The following is a 19,081-nucleotide window of genomic DNA, read 5'->3' as shown; positions in this document are numbered from 1 at the left end:
CTGTAATGAGTCACATATTCCCTGCTTCCCTTCTTCCTTTGTAACATGCTGGAAGAGAATATGAGTCTTCTGATTTTAATCAACTGACGAACCAAGTGATTGTGAAATTAGTGAGTTAAAAAGAACAAGCCAGGAGGGAAATGTGGTTTTTAGATATTGGCTTATTCAGAAACCATGATAAAAACAAACCAAACTTTTTTTATCTTAGACATCACACAACTTTGTCTAGTTTTAAACTAAAAACAGATGTTTCTCTTGTCCTCTTTATATACAAAAAAGGGAAACAAAAAAGAATAAACATAGATCAGGATCCCTGAAGGTCATATCCATAGCCGAAAGTCATAATTTCTTTATATATATAAAAACTATGATTCCCCTATCCCCACTATAAGGCTACCAAGTATTAAACATGAAACATCTATTTGTTATGCTATCCTTTGGAATGAGCTCCTTCCTAAGGCTCAGGCAGCCCCAATTCTATTAGCTTTTCATGGAGTCATGAAACCTTGGCTTTTCTCCTGTGTATTGTGTCAGGATAGTAATTAAGCCCATTTTCCTCTGGGAGTATTTTCAGCCTCATCTATGTAGGTAACTGCTTTGTTATTTTTTCTTTATATTAGTTTTTGTTTGATTTTGAATGTTTATTCAAGATGTAAACAGATGTAGTCTGTTTACAATCATAAATTATGTTGGAAAGCTTTTAATTTCCTTAACTAAGTACATATAAAACAGGCTCATTTTTGTTTCAAAAAGATTTGGAAGATGTACATTAAGTAATACAAATGTAGCACCTTTCCTCCTACTCATTAAGTTAGCCATGTCTTTTTTTCAGACAGGCAAAGAAGTCTGACTAAAATAGACACTCTAATGAGCTGCAAAGAGGTGTTGTGGCTCCTCCTATTCTACCCACAACCACAACCCTGTAAGATTGGTTGGTGGCCCAAAATCGCCCAGCCAGCTTACATGTCTAAGGAGAATTCAGTTTCTGCTTTCTAGCCCGGTGCCTTAACCAGTAGACCAAACTGCTTCTTCCATTTTTAAGAGAAAATGCCCTAAATGTACCCCTTATGACACACATGTAAAGATTTTTAATCTTTAGACATTTGGTCATTTCACTAGTGTTCTGCTGCATTACTATCTTAACTCTTTGTAGAGGTTGAAGCAATTAAATATCTCTGAAAACCCAGCAGTTTTTTAAATACACTATGGAATACTTATATAATTAACATACTTTAGTTGTCATTATGTATAAATGACAAAATGGTGTTTTTAATAGAGATTTGTAGATAATTAGAAATATTGAAGCCAGCCACACTATAAACATGAATCAAATGTTATTTTAAATATTATGACATCATTTCCTCAAACGAAATCAAAATCCGGATAGACTTAAATACATTTCATCTTTAAACTATTTGAAGATTTTTTTCCAATGGAGAAATCAATACAGTGTTTTAAAAATATATTCATTCTTTTTTATATATCATAAAAACTAGATTGTCATTATAAAATGTTCAATGATTTTGGATTACATACCAAATGAATACAGTATAGAGATTTTAACATGGTACTGAGGAAGCCAATGAAATGAGTCAGTTCTTGGAGATCTAGTAGAGAGCATGCTTTTGAAATGTTAACTTCAAAGTATACAGGCCTAAAGTTCTTTAGGTATTCCAGTTTGTTAAAATCTCCGTGATTAACCTTCAGCAAATAATAACAAAAGGAAAAATATAAAGTTAGGTTGTGCAAACTTGTAAAACAACTATTCCAATCTTTGGCAGAAATTTATATATTCAGCAATTTGCATATAGAGTAGAAAATATTAGAATAAAACAGAAATGTAAGTAAAATCTGTACATATGAATTATTCTCTCAGTGGCAGGTTTCTTTTTGTGGTATCATTTTCTTAATCTGTTTTCATAGAAACTATATGAAAATGTTAAAATCTTTCTCAAACATCTTCCATTCAAAAGAATCATAGAAACAATTCTAAAACCATATCTAATGGATGGATGGTTGTCCTCAAATCAATTCCTGTAGACCAATGCATTGGAGGAATTGAAGATTACAGGAAGATATTTTCAGTAAGCTATCTTAAAAGAAATAGCTGGAAAAGAATTTATATAGAATGTGTATCCACCAAGTTTCAAGTAAGGCAGTAATTGCTGCTCTGTCCCTTTTCTCTTTATCTTTCCATTCACCACTCACTGAATAATTCATCCATATATCTTTCCACCAATATTAAGCTGAAAGAAGAATTAAGAAATATCAAAAAGATACAAAATAACATTTTAAATTCCTAATTTTAAAAAAATTAGTATATTACCAACAATATCCAGAATCACTTAATGAAATAGGCAGCTATAAAAATCAAATAAATAAAACTGATTACAGTAGGTAGTGCAGGTCCAAGCCCAAATGCATTGCTAGTAGCTGTATTAGTTCCAAACCTAATCCCTGCCAGTTTGGGTTAAGGTGGAGAAATATCCATACTGTCATAGGAAAGAGATTGACTTTAATTCAAATCAGACTGCCTCTGAGCCATCCAATGGGATCAAAAACACTGTGGGAGCAGGAGTGATGTCTGATTTCCTGCCACTTTTCCCACTGATTTTGCTTGTAGGAAGCTTGCACAGAGCATTGGAAATTATTAAAATGTCACCACAGCTGCACTGCAGAGCAATGCAACATCAGCTACTTTATTAATACAACTGGTTTGAAGATACCTAAAACAACCCATGTTAATTTTTTTAAAATTAGGAATTTAAAATGTTATGTTAATGAGTCCCAGATTTCAGATGTTAGCCCATTAGATGTACCTTGATTCAAAAAAATTTGCCCCAAGATGCACCATTCGCCCAATTAATGGTTACAAACCAGTGATGGGTTTCAATTTTTTTTACTACCGGTTCTGTGGGTGTGGCTTGGTGGGTGTGGCATGGCTTGGTGGACATGGCAGGGGAAGGATATTGTAAAATCTCCATTCCCACCCCACTCCAGGGGAAAGTTACTGCAAAAATCCCCATTTCTTCCCGATCAGCTGGGACTCGGGAGGCAGAGAATAGATGGGGGTGGGGCCAGTCAGAATTTTTACTACCGGTTCTCCGAACTACTCAAAATTTCCACTCCCGGTTCTCCAGAACTGGTCAGAACCTGCTGAAACCCACCTCTGTTACAAACAGACAGGGAAATTTTAGACACATATAAAAAAGTTTTTTAAATGAATTTTTAATTAAATATTAATAAACCTTTCAAAAATGTCATCAACATCCTTTTCTAGGCAATCCAGTATTTCAAAGCAATGAAGTTACTCTATGTGAGCATTTCTACTTCATGATGATCAAAATCTTCATCCTAGATTCACCTAGTCCCACATCAAAATATGCTTTCTATTGTCCCTTCAAGACAACACCAATATAACTGATAACATTTTGATTCTAAAGTCACTTTAAAAACTTCTGCACACATAATTTTGGGATTTTTTTATTGCAGTATTTGTTTCATTCTTCTATCTAGTATGCTCTTAAAAAGGGAATTGACTTTTTGGGATAACCAACTGCACTATGCTTTGGTTTTTTCCATTGGCTTCCTTTGTAATGATGTGAAACTAAGAGACAATTTCTTTAATAATTTTACTGGACAATCTGAAACCCTTTCCTGATTCAGATTTTTGTATGCTTATTATTTGCCATATAGTCACTCTTTGAAATCTCTTGTATTCATGAGCCTTAGATAATACCACTCATATAAACTGTTCCATAGTAAAACAACAGTTATTGGAATAATCTAATCAGAACTTCAATGTTGCCCAGAAAATGCTCAAACATGGCGATCAGTTTCTAAGTCCATCACAGTTTCAATTCTTCCTCAATCAGAAATAGGATTAAAGCTTATGTGCCATTTCCTCTCCTAGTAGCTTTTTCTCCTTATATGAAATTATTGTTACAAAAGCAACTATCCTAACATTGTGGCTTTGGAAAAATCTCATTTTAGATTATTATGCTGGATTCATCAACATGGACCACTGAGAATTAGTTTGATTTGGCATTTAATATGACTTTTGAAGCCTTTTTTTTTTTACTTCTACACAATTACCAGATGAAAACAATTAATTATCAAATGGGATAATAGAGTTCAAAGGATTATCTCATTTGATGATTATTTTTTTGTAATTTAAAAATACATTAATATAGATTTAGATAACTTTATAATACAGCCCAAATTAGTTCTTACATTGAACCTCTAGATTTGTCTCCACATGCATTTTGATATGGCCTCTCCTTTGTTTCATTATAAAGAACAATGCTAAAATAACTCACTTTTTATGTGCTGTAATTTTGCCACGAGTAAGAAATCATAGAATGTACAATCCTGATCAGTACTTTACTCAGACGTTGATGCAGTCTGCAGGAAAGATCAGTGCCAATTTCTGTCATATATACCCACTGTGAATTTCCAGTGTTGTTAATTACTATAATCCCTCTACTCCTTAGTAAGGCAGCAATGAAGGTTTTGCTAAAAATATTCAAATTCTGGAAATGTGTCTATACCTAAAAAGATCAGGATTGTATACGCAATGCTTTTCCCTTGTGACATCTATGGAAGCCAAAGTTGGGTTTTAAAGAAGCAGGGTAGAAAGAATATTAATACTTCTGAAATCTGATGGTCATGAAAACTCTTGAGAAGAGAGTTCTATCTATGGAGATTCTCAGTCATCCAGGTCCCAAAGGTGCTTTTCAAGAGCTGAAGAAGTTTCTTGGATGAGAACTAAAACATCTTCAAAGAAAAACCAGAAAGTCCAGTTGCCTTTTGAAAAAGCACCTTTGGGATATCTTGAGAATATCATAGATGACCAAGAAAAGGAGCAAATGGATCATGGAACAAATCAACTTAAAGTTCTCATTCAAAGCACAAAAAACAATCTCAGAGTATAATACTTTGGATCCATTATTTGAAGAGTTAGTTCTCTGTAAAAGTCTATATTGCTTAATGCTGGAAATGTGGAAAGAGAAGAGAACAATCAGGAGGAAAGTTAATGGTTTCATACAGCAACAGTGCACCATTACCAACTGGCTTGAATTTAATAGGATCATCTAAAGCCTAAAAACAAATTAATAAAATGATGCAGTTATCATTAATAATATTCCTCCCATCCCTATTTTGATCGAAAATCTTCCAGCCTTTGAGTTTTATGATAGAGGCTCAGGTTCTATGTATCAACCAGTTAATATTGTTCAGAACAATATCTGAAATTATACCCTTGGCCAGCTTCATTTACGGACGTTTCCTAAATTCTACTGGAGTTATTCTTTCGAATCTCAGTGTTTCAGAAGTAATTTAACATCATATATAACAAGTGTTTTAACTTACATTGCAGGAAGCAATTGTCAGCAACAGAGATATCTCATAATATTCAATGATTTACAGACTTATAATTGGAACAAACCACAACTGCTCTTTTCAAATGGTAATAAACATAAACATTTAAGTTTATGTTTAAAAACTATTTAAATAGTAAAAATGGGTAAAAATCTGTCTTTTTAAAAATTAAAATGTATTAATCTGAGCTTAAATCTAAACTCTACATAAGATATCTCTAAAAAGGAAATAAGACTGAAAGGAATCAGTGTGTAATTCTCATCTCTGCTGCAGGAAAAATCAGATGACTAAAAGTAAAAAAATCATAAACTTACATAGTTCCTTCCTTTGTAACTTCTGCCTGTTCTGATTATGTACATCTATCTTGAAAACAGTTTTACATCATGCAGTAAGTTTTTCTGTGGCTGCCATGATAAGAAAACTTTCAGCTCAACACCAGTGTGAGCAAGAGGTATCTTTGTACACAAATACTTCCTGTTTTCATTCTATGATCAAATATGTTATTTGCAGGGGAGAGCACTTGAGAAAGGAAAACATAAATGTCTGAAAGACTAATTGAATGTACTAAGGGGCTGTTTGGCATTGAAGGGGAAAAAAATATCTTTCCAAGGCTATGTATAAACCTTGCACGGGTCAGATTTCTTGCTGTTCCTTTTCTTTAACTCTCTTTGAAGTGAAATAACAACAGCCCTAATGTCAGGTTTACCTTTCTGATATCATAATCTTTATGTACTTCTGAAAAGCTTATACTACCAGGTTAGGATTTCCTTTACCCACTCAAACACTGGATATTATCCAGAATAAGCAAGTACGCTTCCAAGCAATTCATCCTCAGATCCTTTCATCTTCCTGTACTATTGTAATTCCATACATAAGGCAGTTCCCAATTGCATAATAAGAACATGGTTGAATTATAATGGAAGCAGAGGAAATGTGTGTAGAAAATAGTTTTGCATATAGCCTACTATTTGTATTTTTGAAGTTGTTCCAAAAGTAGGAATTGTAATATTAATAACTAGGAGATAACATAATGAAATGTTAATGTCAATGGGTCAAATTAATTCATGAAGAATTATAATCAAGTTTCAAAAGAACTTTTGTTAATATATAGAAGCAGTACAGTTAAGTTTGAATTGTATTGTAGAATATTTATTGCACTAAATATTGTTAATAGAAGAATATGTCTGTCTGTCTGTCTCTGTCTGTCTGTAAGTATGTATATTTGTACCTAATCAAATATTTCACATACAAAAATGTTTTGTGACTTAGGATTTTTTCTCCATCCTTTGCCTGCCAGGCCAAGAGTAGGTTAATGATTTTTGTCATACTGAAACTAACAACTAACAATTGCTACAGTTGGCCTTTAGTATTTTATTTGTCCTTTTCAGGTATTCAAAATAGGTGACAATAGTTTGCAGTTGAGAACATATGTAGAGAGACCCCTGTGGGTTATGGAAAAAGTTGTTCCATACTGATTGGGTGCTTTGAAAAAAAAATACAGCCAAAGTCCTTTTATGTTCTTTTCATTAATGAGAATGCATGAATGTCAAAATGCACCAATGGGCCATTCAACGGGCAAAGCCTTAGCAGCCCCTTCTTTAAGAACACATCCTGGGATGAAAAATACATTTGCTTAACAAATTAAAATAATGAGATAATTCAATTAGTTTCTTCTTTAAAGAAAGAGCGAAAAGGGTACATTGTAAGATTATTGTAATAGAAGAATAGGTCACACAGCACAAAAGAGTGGACCAACCTATTTGAAATAAGGTTAGAGACGTAATGAACAGAAAAAGTTTAAAATTAGAAGCTGTTTTTATAATGAATTTTCTCTGAAACAATATTTATAAAATTAACATTTATTTTTGTAGTTGAAGAAAAGTTATATTTTGAAAGAACCTCATTGCTTGAGAACCAAAAAGAAAAATAATAATAAAGAAATAAGGCACTATTTAAGAGGAAGATTTTTTTCCTTGTCTACATGCATTTAGAGCAAACTTCTTTTGAATTTTCAATTCACTAATCGGAGGTCTGCACTATGATTCTGAAGCTGAAGAATTATTAGTACATTCTTTGACATCTATAAGAACTCATTAAAACCTAGACGGTAATTTTTTTAACTTATTCAAAGGTCATCCTCATCAAAGCTTCTGATTTTCTTTAAGTCATTTAAAGTGAGTTTGAAAAAAAAGCACAAATTTCAAGACAAAATATCCTGGAAAATGATATTCAAGATACAATATACACAAATTCTTCTACTGAAAGCATGCACTGAACACTTTTCACACATCCATTTAGAACAAAAACAGTGGAGAAATCCATAGAAATGATGTAGAAGTTTTGGTGAGAGAAATTAATATTAAGCTTAAGTGAACTGAAAGAAATTACTCATAGCCCCCATTTTTTTTCCTTTATCATTGTGCTGCTCTTCTAACCACTTCCTTAACTTAAAAAAAAAAATCATTCCCGTTACACTCAACTTCCAAATTAAAAACATTTTACAGGTTAGTAAATCTCCAGCTGAGGTGATGTAGCAAAGAACAGCTGTGAAGTAATTTTGATAATGATGAGAATAATAAGCACATGGCAAGGTTCAGGGCTTTGCTGTTGCAGCTTCAGTGCTCTTGAATAGATAAAAGTGATTAAATACTCCTGATTATCCCTGACCAATATGTAATGGATTTACAGCCCTTTCAATTAGTCAGTATTTGCTTAGGACTCATTATTTTGTCTTTGGTTAAGTAATCAGCCCAGAGACTCATGTTCTGTCTAATTCCTCTGAGCCAACTGGGTACTATGGGGCACCTGACCTTTGGAATGGCCATAGCTGGAAGGCAAAAATAACCACTACTCGAGCAGAGAGGCCGTCTATTTGGAATAATCCTGACCCTTTAGGCCAGATCAATTCACCTTAGTTTGCTAATAACGTTCTTACATCAAAATGAAGATTTAGAATTGTGGATCTATTGGTGCCTAGCCATTAAAGCTGTTCTACCAGCTACTGAGAAATGTTGTGTAGTCACTACCATAAGTAAACAGGTATCCTCAAAGAGATTATGACACTGAAAATAATTACCATATGTACAAAAATGTATAATGTTAATACAGCTAGTCCTCAACTTACAACAGTTAATTTAGTGACTGAGGTTACAATGGCATTGAAAAAAGTGACTAATGACTGGTTTTCATACTTACAATAATTGCAGTATCCCATGGCCACGTGATCAAAATTCAGATGCTTGGCAACTAACTTATATTTATGACAGTTACAGTGTCCTGGAATAATGTGATCACCTTTTGTGACCTTCTCATAAGCAAAGTCAATGGGGAAGCCAGATTCACTTAACAACCATGTTACTAACTTAACAACTGCAATGATTCATTAAACAACTGTGGCAAGAAAATTGTTGAAAGAAGCAAAACTCACTTAACAACTGTCTTGCTTAGCAACAGAAATCTTTGCCCCAATTGTGGTTGTAAATCAAGGACTACCTAAGTTACCACTTATCATTGTTATAGTTCACCATAGGCTTTCTTTTAAATTATTAGTCCTTATAGAATATATTTTCTAATTCCATGTAAAACGAAGGGACTATTACTTTTGCAGATATATATTTTCATGCCTAAATGGTAATAGTAAACAAAATACCATCTCAAAATACCAGTTGCAAACAGCATAGCTTGCTATTCAAGTATTCCTTTCCCGATTTTTAACCCTAAAGCCAATATGGTTAGCTTTTAAAATAAGAGATTAAAAAAGCAATTTAAACAGATAGAATTGAGAAGGATATCCTTATTACAACACAAAAAATTTTTCTATAGAACTTTTGTACCTTATTGGAATATACATAAAAAAGTACTGTACATTTCAAAATGACTATACAACCACTATTCTGCACTGTCTAGTCTAGGGATTAATCGCATCTGTTTAATTCTGGGAAAATGTGAAACTCACATTAAATAACATAAATCACACCACAGAACTCTTCAAAATAACCATTGAAAAGTTATTTAAGTTTGGCTGACCCTTCACTGATGACCACATATTTTCTGTATGTATGTGTGTGAAATCTAGGACCGTGAACCAATCTTCTCCAAGTTGATGTCTTCCAAATGTGCTAAGAATTAAAGAAAATAAAGGCCGGCACATGTAGAAGGTACCAGCTTGGGGGAAGCTACGATATAGATTTATACTGTTTGCAAAAGACACCAAAATTAATTAACTGTTATGTTTCTGTGAGGCTCTGTGAGGCTAAGGAAAAGTGAATTAAAATAGTAAAAGATGTTTCACATAGCAACCGCTTCGCTTAACAAAACAGTTGCTTTCCCAATTGTGATCACTAAATGATGACTACCTGTATAATAAAAACAGTTAAACATTATATAATAACAAAAAAATCAAGGGAGAGTGCTTTCTACATTTATGCACAATGGAGCATTTCACAGGCATCCCATGAAATCCCCAGGCCCAATGGCAAAATCAAATTTTGTTTTATATTAAACTAATAAGTGAACAGATTTATAAATTCTGAAAGGAAAATTAACTGTAAGGACTTTTGTTCAATAAATTCTTTAAAATTCTTTTAAAAGTCCACTTACTGTGAGATGTTGGAAAAGCCACGCTCTCATTATATTTGTTGCTACTTTGGGGAAGATTCCTCTTTTCTTTTGACGTTTTTTATCCTTGTCTGGATCATCATCATCACCTGTGCCGGGAGAAGCTACACTGTTGTCTAAACCATCCCCTAAAAGAAAAAAATGGGACAAGAGATAATAAACAACCACTGTAAGCCCATTTGATTAATTAGATTAACTACTCAAGCACTAATGAACTGTTATTCATATATGAAGATACCCAGTATTTTTAATGTCTTAAATATAATTTTGATCGAAATATAAAGTTAGAAACCATTGCCATCCAAATATTAATTTTATGCTGCATACATACACAGACCATTAATTCAATTATAGATATGTATGTCACATGGTGCAACATCTCTTTGTAAGCTATAAGATACAATATGTGAAAATCTACCACAAGAAAACCTATTTACTATAAATGCATTCCTGGCAGCCATCAAGTTAAATGTTCTGTGGTCTATATATTTTGAACCCTCTAAATAGGTGATAATAAATATTTCACTGTTCAATGAATGTAACGTATTATCAGCTCATCCCTTCCCTATATGCTCTCATCTACCTATTATGCATACATGCATGTAAGCTTGTACACGCAAGTCCGCAAACACAAACATATCTAGCATGATCTTGAACAGTTATTGCAAGACATGAAAACCTTTGTGTCTGCATCAGTGATTATTATCCTATTTCAAAAAAAAAAACCTGTACATCAAGGTAGGGTGCTCACTTAATCAGAACTTTCCATCAACATCTTTCTCTTCAGTGGTTTTTCCTGGCATTAATTGTGCATTAGCAAAAAATCATTTACTTTTAACAGTCATAGTTATTTTTTCTTGCCCTCCAGCAAAAATGCCTTGAAAGCATGCCTGGAGGGCATCTAAATTATGTATCTGAAAAACTCTTCTGGCAAGGCACTGCAGGACCCCTACTTTCTTAAAATTCATACGAGCACGTCTTCCTGTTTTTGGGAAGGCATCAATCAAGAGCAGCAATATATGCCATATTCCTACATTAATATTTGAACTAATAACTCTTAAAAAAAGGAAAGAAACAAGATCCGACTTGTGGCATAATCAAATGCAAAATAAATGAAGAATACTGGGACAGCACTGAGACTTTATAGATTGCTGTGTTTTCCTTACACATCATTAGCCCGGAGCCACACGAAAGAGGAAAACAGAGAAGTGGAGAGTTTATGCTCCCTGCTGGTGTTTAAGAAGCTGAGGTCCTGGAAGGACATCTGGGAATTGCACTGAGACGGTGGTTTTGTAATTTAAGAATAGACATTCATTAGCAGTAAATGCCATAAATCCCATGCTAAGTAAAAACCTTGTCCAAGAAAGCCTAAAACAATAAACTCTGTGCTCAATGTAGCCTGAATCAGAGGCTTCATAGCTTCCTGAGGAATGCCACAGACCCACAAACTAATTCCTGTAGCCTCTTCTAGTTCTTTAGCACAGCTAAATTAAACACATTACAGTTATACAGTCTATTTTCCTCCAAACTTTAAATTTTATTTCTCCTTTATCTGTTCTACTCACACAGCTTTTCTTTGGTATGTCTTAAGCATACATGCATGAATGCATCAGGGTTGCAACCACCTAACCCTCTTTATAAAAGAAACAAAAAAATTCTGAGCAAAGAGCTGGAAGATTAATTTTATTGACATTCCCATTTTAACTGCAATGTGATATCTTCCATCACGTAGAAAAGATGGTCCTCACTATTTACAGAATGACAGGCCATTTCATTACAACCACCCTGCCCCAAGGCTGAGTAGTTCCTTTCTATCTACCAAAGGGGACTCACTTTTCTCCCCCCCCTTTTTTTTTTGACTTATGGCAAATAAAAGGTAAATAGAAAGGTTGAAGAGCAATCTAAGGAAAAGACATCAGACCATCTTCAGCTAGCTACTTTGGAAAAATGCTATTTTAGAAGGTTTTTTTCCCTAGTAGCCCACCACCCTACATCTATGCGTCCATAAGCATAAATCCTTTTACAGTCATACCAATTCCACTATGCCAAGGAACTGCTGCAAGGCAAATTTTCACAACATTAATGGCTTCTGACTGCTCCTTGGCAACCCCAGCATTTTAACCTGGGTGGATGTGCTCCCAAAATACAGAGACTGGAGCTATCTCATCAGCTGTTCATATGACACAGATGGAGAGTGGCTATTAGGAGCCAGGCAATGGGCCTTGGGGATCTGAGGTGCTGTACTGTAGCCTCAGGCAATTTTGAAAACAGTACCCAGAGATGGAGGGGCAAATACAATCTACGGCAAAAGTGCAAGTTTGAAATCAGTAGGCCTATCCATTGTCTAGATAAAGATATCTTTGTCTTCACTAAAAATCTATGTATGCATGCAGATAATGGCTGCAGATAGAAAAAAATACTTTCTTAACCTGTCTCCTTTTCTCAGACAGATGAAAAAATACTCCAATATTATGAGAATGAATTCATGCTCAATCATTGGCTCTCTAGGCCAATGAGTGTGTGTGTGTGTGTGTGTGTGTGTGTGTGTGTGTGTGTGTGTGTGTGTGCATTCATGGAGATCTTGGATGTTATGTACAGCATAATTTGGACCTTCAGAATGTTCAGGATAGCATTTTAGTTTTAAAATTGAGATTAAGAGATGATTACACAACCTGATTCAGATTCCACTAGTTAAACTTGGCTAACATTTACTTTCCTACACTGTAAACTATTAGAAATTGTCAGTAATGACTTTAACTCAACATACACAAAAACTATTTATACAAGAACAAAACTAGATATTGGAAACAAAATAATAATTAAAATTCTACAAGCATCAATAACTGATTTTTAATAGGGATAGTCACACTGTAATGGCACAGAATAAACCTGACAGCTGCATTATAAATGAAGAAATATTTAGCAGAACACTTTTAGATTCCACTAAAATTAATCACTGGAGCTACACCTTATAACAAGTCCAAGAGTGGAATTAGTCTGAATCAAGACCAAAGTTGGTAAACTATGAATTATTATGAAAAAAGGCATATATCTGTTTCAATAAATCCTATTATCCCTAAGCAAACTTTACTTATTAACCAAAAACCAAGGCAAAAAACAAAACAAGCAATGAAACAAAAAGCTGAGATACTCAGTGTTTGATATCGAAGCATAATTACAAACTGAATGTCATTAACAGGAAGGTTGAAAAATCTTATTTCTGATACTCAACATCTTTTAAACTAATATTTAAGTCTGTCTCTCTGAGTTGGTGAATATTATCTCTGCATATACAAAGTTCTAAACTTGAAAAGATTACTAACATTTTTACTTAATGTTGTAAAACAGGTTAGTTTTGTATATTATACACTTCCTACTCTTTTTTAACCCTCTTGTAAAAAAAAGTGGAATACATAAAACATGGATTTCCAAAGGCAGTAATTAAAAAAAAAGATTCCCAAAAGGATAGGTTTATGAGTTTGTATGTGCACGTGTGCACACATGTATGTGCCTGTGTGTGAGAGAAATTAAAGTTTCATTCCTAGAAAAACATTTGTACACAGACCTCAGGAATCTTCTATGAATGGATGATCCATCCCCCCTCCGAAGATTTTATTATATGTTGCATTTCATGTTAGGTATTTTGCATCACCACCTCCCCAGCAGCAATGCACAAAGCTGTCAATCTTCTAGATCTCAACCAATGTTGCGTTATGCAGTGTACTTCCTCCAGGGACAGTGTAGAGCAGTTGTATTTAATGCTGTTGCTGGCATGACTATCTCCCATTGACTTTCTAACTATATTTATCATTCTGTTTTCAGAGTGAGTATATACAATAAAAAGAGCTTTATGTCATAGCATTTTTCTTAAAGACCCCAGTCCTAATTGCTTCTGTTGTTCCAAGAAAGCTGTAGGCAATTATACCTCACCCTATATAGATGGTAATTTCTGAATATCTGTTTACTTAACTTATATTTTCATATATATTTGGTAGAAGAAAAACAATAATTGCAATGTCATAATTGGATTTTTTGGCTTGTGTGAAATTTTGTAAAGAATTATAAATTCTGTCTGTCTGATATATTGTAACTGTATCCTTTTTAAAATTAAGTCTGCATGTTTTATGTGCAACTTTGTACATTAGTTTGCAATGGGTAAAAAGGTGTCGAGTTACTTTGCACTTCTGATCTGTCACTATGTAGCACCTTAAAATAGCTTAGAATTCCCGAGGTGAACAGAAAAATGTGATAAATAACATTATAACAATTAATAACAACAGATATTTGAACTCTGAACAAGAACTACTTATATCCAACATTCTTGGGAATATAATATAAACCATAGTTCAAAAAAATCTTGCATTTTAACCTTACAATCAGACTTGCATCATTTCCATGTAAGCCCAGCTGCTATCCAAATTTTACCCTGGGTAAACTGGGTAAACTTTAAACTGGGCCTCTGGGGCTCAGACTGCTAATGCAGTCTGTTGTTAACAGCAGCTGCCTGCAATTACTGCAGGTTCAAGTCCCACCAGGCCCAAGGTTGACTCAGCCTTCCATCCTTTATAAGGTAGGTAAAATGAGGACCCAGATTGTTGGGGGCAATAAATTGACTTTGTATATAAATATACAAATAGAATGAAGACTATTGCAAACATAGTATAAGCCGCCCTGAGTCTTCGGAGAAGGGTGGGATATAAATGCAAATAAAAAAAAAACCCAGAACAGAAGAAACCACACACATTTGTTTTAACTACAGGAACAGATTAATATAAACATAATGCAGTTTGTTTAACAAGTTAAGGAAAAGAGAAAACAGGTTCATGTCTTTATTGCATAAGCATTGCTTTTGAAATAAAAAGCAAATAAGCTTTATCAATCCTATGAGAACTAGACTGCAAAAAGTTTTCTTTTTTTAAAAGAAAAGCATACCCTGTTTCTCCCAAAATAAGACATCCCCTGATAATAAGACCAATCGAGCTTTTAAGCACGTGACAATAAGGCCAAGCGCTTATTTCAGGGTTTAAAAAAATATAAGACAGGGTCTTATTTTCCGGGAAACACGGAGTAGAGGAAAGCTATGGCAAAGAATCTTCCTACTGCTGTTAAGAAAATTACACAAATATATCCATGAAGTTATCAAGAATCAAGCTCAACTTGATGAAAAGTTTAAAAAGTATTTAAATCCAATGAAACTTAGTTTTGAATAGAAACAAAAAGGAGTATTACAATTATTTAGATGAGCACTTTGCTCAGCATATTATTTAGAAGTATACTGTTTTCAGAATAAACAGTACTCTAGTCACTGTCATTCATAGAATAAGAATTATTCTAAGAGAAATTATAAACTGCAAATCAATTTTCAGTACTTTTCCCTAAAGCATCTGAAAAAATTATGTGGGGTAATCCAAAATGAGGAGTTGTACATGTAGTTCTTGACTTCTGACCACAAATATAGCACAAAAGTTCTGTTGTTAAGTGAGACATTTGCTAAATAAATTTTGCTCCACTTTATGACCTTTGTTGCTACAGTTGTTAAGTGAATCACTGCAGTTGTTAAGTCAGTAACAAGGTTATTAAGTGAATCTGGCTTCCCCACTGACTTTGCTTGACAGAAGGTCACAAAGGCGATCTTATGACTCCAGGACACAACAACCGTTATAAATATAATTCAGTTCAAGCATCTGAATTTTGATCATGTGACCATGGGGATGCTGCAATGGTCATAAGTCACTTTTTTTCAATGCTATTATAACTTTGAACAGTCACTAAACAAACTGCTGTAAGTCAGGGTTGTCTGTATTTGCCATACAGAAGTACCACTTGCACAGTATGCTACTAGTTCCTATGATTTCTAAATGCCACCCATTACAGAAAAGAGTGTTCCCACATCAAGAAACATTACTTATTTATTCTTAAATTTAGTCCTTCATCCAAACATTGCATATAAATTAAAGTTACAGTAATAGTTCTTTCTATTACTTACTGCTAATTACATAATAATTTCAAACTACATAATGGGGTATTAAGATATTTAGGTGTATAACAACGTTTGTCAATTACTGATCTTTCTGGATTGTTTGTTTCAGAAATGAACAAGGAAATAATCCAGCTCTGGAATACTTCTACTTCTGCAAAATATATGTTTGCTAAGAATATGTGTGGAATTTTGCTAGCATTTTTGCTATTTGCAACAAAAAAAGGCTTGTATTTTGCAGCCTTACACTTGATTCTGAACATGGGTATCCTAGACAATAAATGTCATAATGAGAGTATAACAACTTTTGCTCCAGCACAATGTCATAGTAGCTGCTATTATGAGCTGCCAGAGGCCAGTAGTCTGCTATTTCACAGTCGTTCACACCAACTGCAGTAGTACTTCATTATCAGGGCAGAAATAAGAAGAAACAAGATGTGGTTTTATTTACATATACCATTCTAAAATTCTTTCCATCAGTAGACCTTCTGCCTGCATGTGTGCTTAAACTATAGAAATAGAAGAAATTGCAATTGGGTGGATTTAACACATTTCATTTAAAAAGGTCCAAATAATATTCTAATACATGGTTCGTGATAAACCACGATACTATTCAATGTCATTATTCTAAAAGTTATATCACTTAGTAGCTTATTATATAGATTTTCAGTTAAGATACTATAGTGTGAGTTATTTTTTCCCTTAGATACTCTAATTGAATATAATTCTTTGAAATAAATTGCAATCTATATTATTTAGACAAAACAAAAAAAACTTCAGGTCTACTGGATATCTGTTTTTTCCATTTTCTTATAGATCTCAGTAAACTGTACCAATGACTGAAAAAGATTATTTGAAAAAAACCATATATTTGTGCAACAATTTTCCTTGCAGAAGATTTTGAATTATTAGCATTAAGTTCTAGATCCCCAATTTTATCTTATCAATGTTCTTGAGAGGGACTTTTTCTGTGCAAAATTCTATTACAGAAAATGAAACAAATTTACTAATTGTTTAGTTCTTTTACTAATCAGCTATGCTATATTGTCTATATATGTTAATTTGGGGGAAAACTGAATTCTTCTGTGTAATTCATAGAAGGGAAAATGAAATACTTCACATGCAACATTTACAAACTGTGTGGGTTTTCCGATATTAGAGAAGGGACGGTGAACTGGGCCACCTTTTCAATACTCAAAAGAGCACTGAAAAACAGTTTTCATAGTCTTACCTCAAGTTTTTCTGGCCTTGAACACCCTCCCCCAGGGTATGAGTAGAAAGAGAAAAAAGAAGGGAATTTAAACTCCTTTCTCTTCAACTTTTCAGGCGGTATAAGCAGCATTTAGCAAATTCAGCCCTCAAATGGCTCCAAATGCTCTGAGCTGCAGGGGCTCATCCTTTGTTAGCCTCCTTCTATTTACACAGGATTTACACAGGCTCTGGACTGAAGAGACCACATGTTTCTGACAGAAAGCATTTTCATTCATGCTGCATCAGGCAACAGGATTGTATGCACTGCTGCTTCAGGCTGACCTGAGATTAGAGATTTCAGCAACACTGAGATGGTAACAATCTACTAACCCAGAATTATCCATGGAGATTTTTCTGCCACTCACATTATATCTAATGTGGTTACAGAGATGAAATTTCTTAAGGACCTATTAAGATCTAGCTATTGTTAAAGAAATCCCTCCTCCCCACCAATAACAAGACCAAAGAAAGTACATTTTGAGGGGAAAATCAGGCTGCTGTTTGGATTAAAACCAATTCACCCACTGATTGAAGACAAAAACTGTAAAAGCAGACAGATGGACACATATGTAAATGCAGACCTATTTTTCTCTCTATTATTTATAAATTAGTTAATAGTACAGTTAATAATTTAGTTAACTAGTCATCATTATTAGATTAGTAATGTCACTAGAGCACATTTATTCCATTTATTTAATATTATCCAATAATATGTAATGATTAAGTTTTTTAAAGAGTTCTTTATTAGGCATTAATGTTTTGAAAAAACATTAATTGCTTTGAAAAAGGCATTTTTCATCTATGACTCTTTTCTATATATCTCATGGGCATATCCTAACAAGATACACCAATATGCTGTGAAAAACCTTCTTTTTAGTATCATCTTAGGTAAATTATTTTCCCTTAATTAAAAATTCACAAGAAAGATTGAATCTGGTTATACAGAGCATAGCAAAGTAACTGAAGAATAAAATGCTTTTTGAGTTATTTCCCCTATTTGCTAAGTTTATGAAATAATTTAAACTTACTAAAGCACCAATATCTCTGTAAACTATACAAGTGAATAGATAGATGAAGTTTAAAATTCTTCACAATATCTCACGATTAACTCACTTGGGGATTCCAATAATTCATTTTAGAGAACTTTCAACTGCTCTTAACCCTAGCCAATTCTAAGATATTAAAAAATCTAAGGAATAGTAAAGATAAAGGCTACTTTAAGTTCCAGTTTTCAAATTCAGTTCTCTTGGCAGTGCACTATCTAATGCTAAAGCTTTTTAAAATATAGTTCACTACCCCGTGTCACATTTCTAGAAGCAAGAGTTCATAATTTTCAGCCCCCAACTCAGAACACAGCTATCTTAAGTCATCCAAAGAATGTGACAGATACTATCATTATTCTTGCTGCAACACGAAGAAAGAAAGACCAAAAGGAGGAAGTCACAGAGATCAGATTACTAAAATCCATAAAGCTTTGTGCAGAATGTCTCCAAATGTTAGACTTAAGAAATTCTTTAGAAAATTTAATCTAATATTTTAGAAATATGTAGAGTACAGATATATTTAAAGTGTTTTAGGAACTGTATGTTACCAAACACTGCCAATTTAAATTTAAGTTGTATTGAAATGGTTTAAAATTTACTGTGTTTTGTTTTAAATAGAAGAAACTCATAACCTAAGCAACGTAATACAGGTAAGGAAGGGAATAACAGGTAACATGTAAACATTATTTAGTTTCTGTGTCTTATCATGCTTCATTATACTTTGTTCAAGTGAAATTCTAGTAGAAAAATGTTCCTATCCCTGTTTATTATGCATAGCATATATTTGATATATGTTTGATAGCTGGCTAAGGTT

At 33.6% G+C, this 19,081-nt stretch overlaps 1 protein-coding gene and 1 long non-coding RNA gene across 9 annotated transcripts in view; one reads left to right on the top strand and one right to left on the bottom strand.

The window, feature by feature from the left end:
- The window catches only part of MEIS2 (Meis homeobox 2), a 283,323-nt gene that overhangs the window by 202,310 nt on the left and 61,932 nt on the right, over positions 1-19,081 (bottom strand). For all 8 annotated transcript variants that reach the window (XM_058162152.1, XM_058162154.1, XM_058162160.1 and 5 more), the window contains one exon: positions 9,979-10,124. In XM_058162152.1, the coding sequence (XP_058018135.1) occupies positions 9,979-10,124 (146 nt within the window). The remainder of the gene's footprint in view (positions 1-9,978; positions 10,125-19,081) is intronic.
- Positions 1-19,081, top strand: part of LOC131187677 (uncharacterized) — a 256,677-nt gene that overhangs the window by 216,715 nt on the left and 20,881 nt on the right. The window lies entirely within an intron of this gene.

The sequence above is a fragment of the Ahaetulla prasina genome, chromosome 1, assembly GCF_028640845.1.
Source record: "Ahaetulla prasina isolate Xishuangbanna chromosome 1, ASM2864084v1, whole genome shotgun sequence".
In the NCBI taxonomy this organism is placed as follows: Eukaryota; Metazoa; Chordata; class Lepidosauria; order Squamata; family Colubridae; genus Ahaetulla; species Ahaetulla prasina.
Note: the sequence above shows the minus strand (reverse complement) of the source record. Positions and strands in the feature narration are given on the sequence as shown.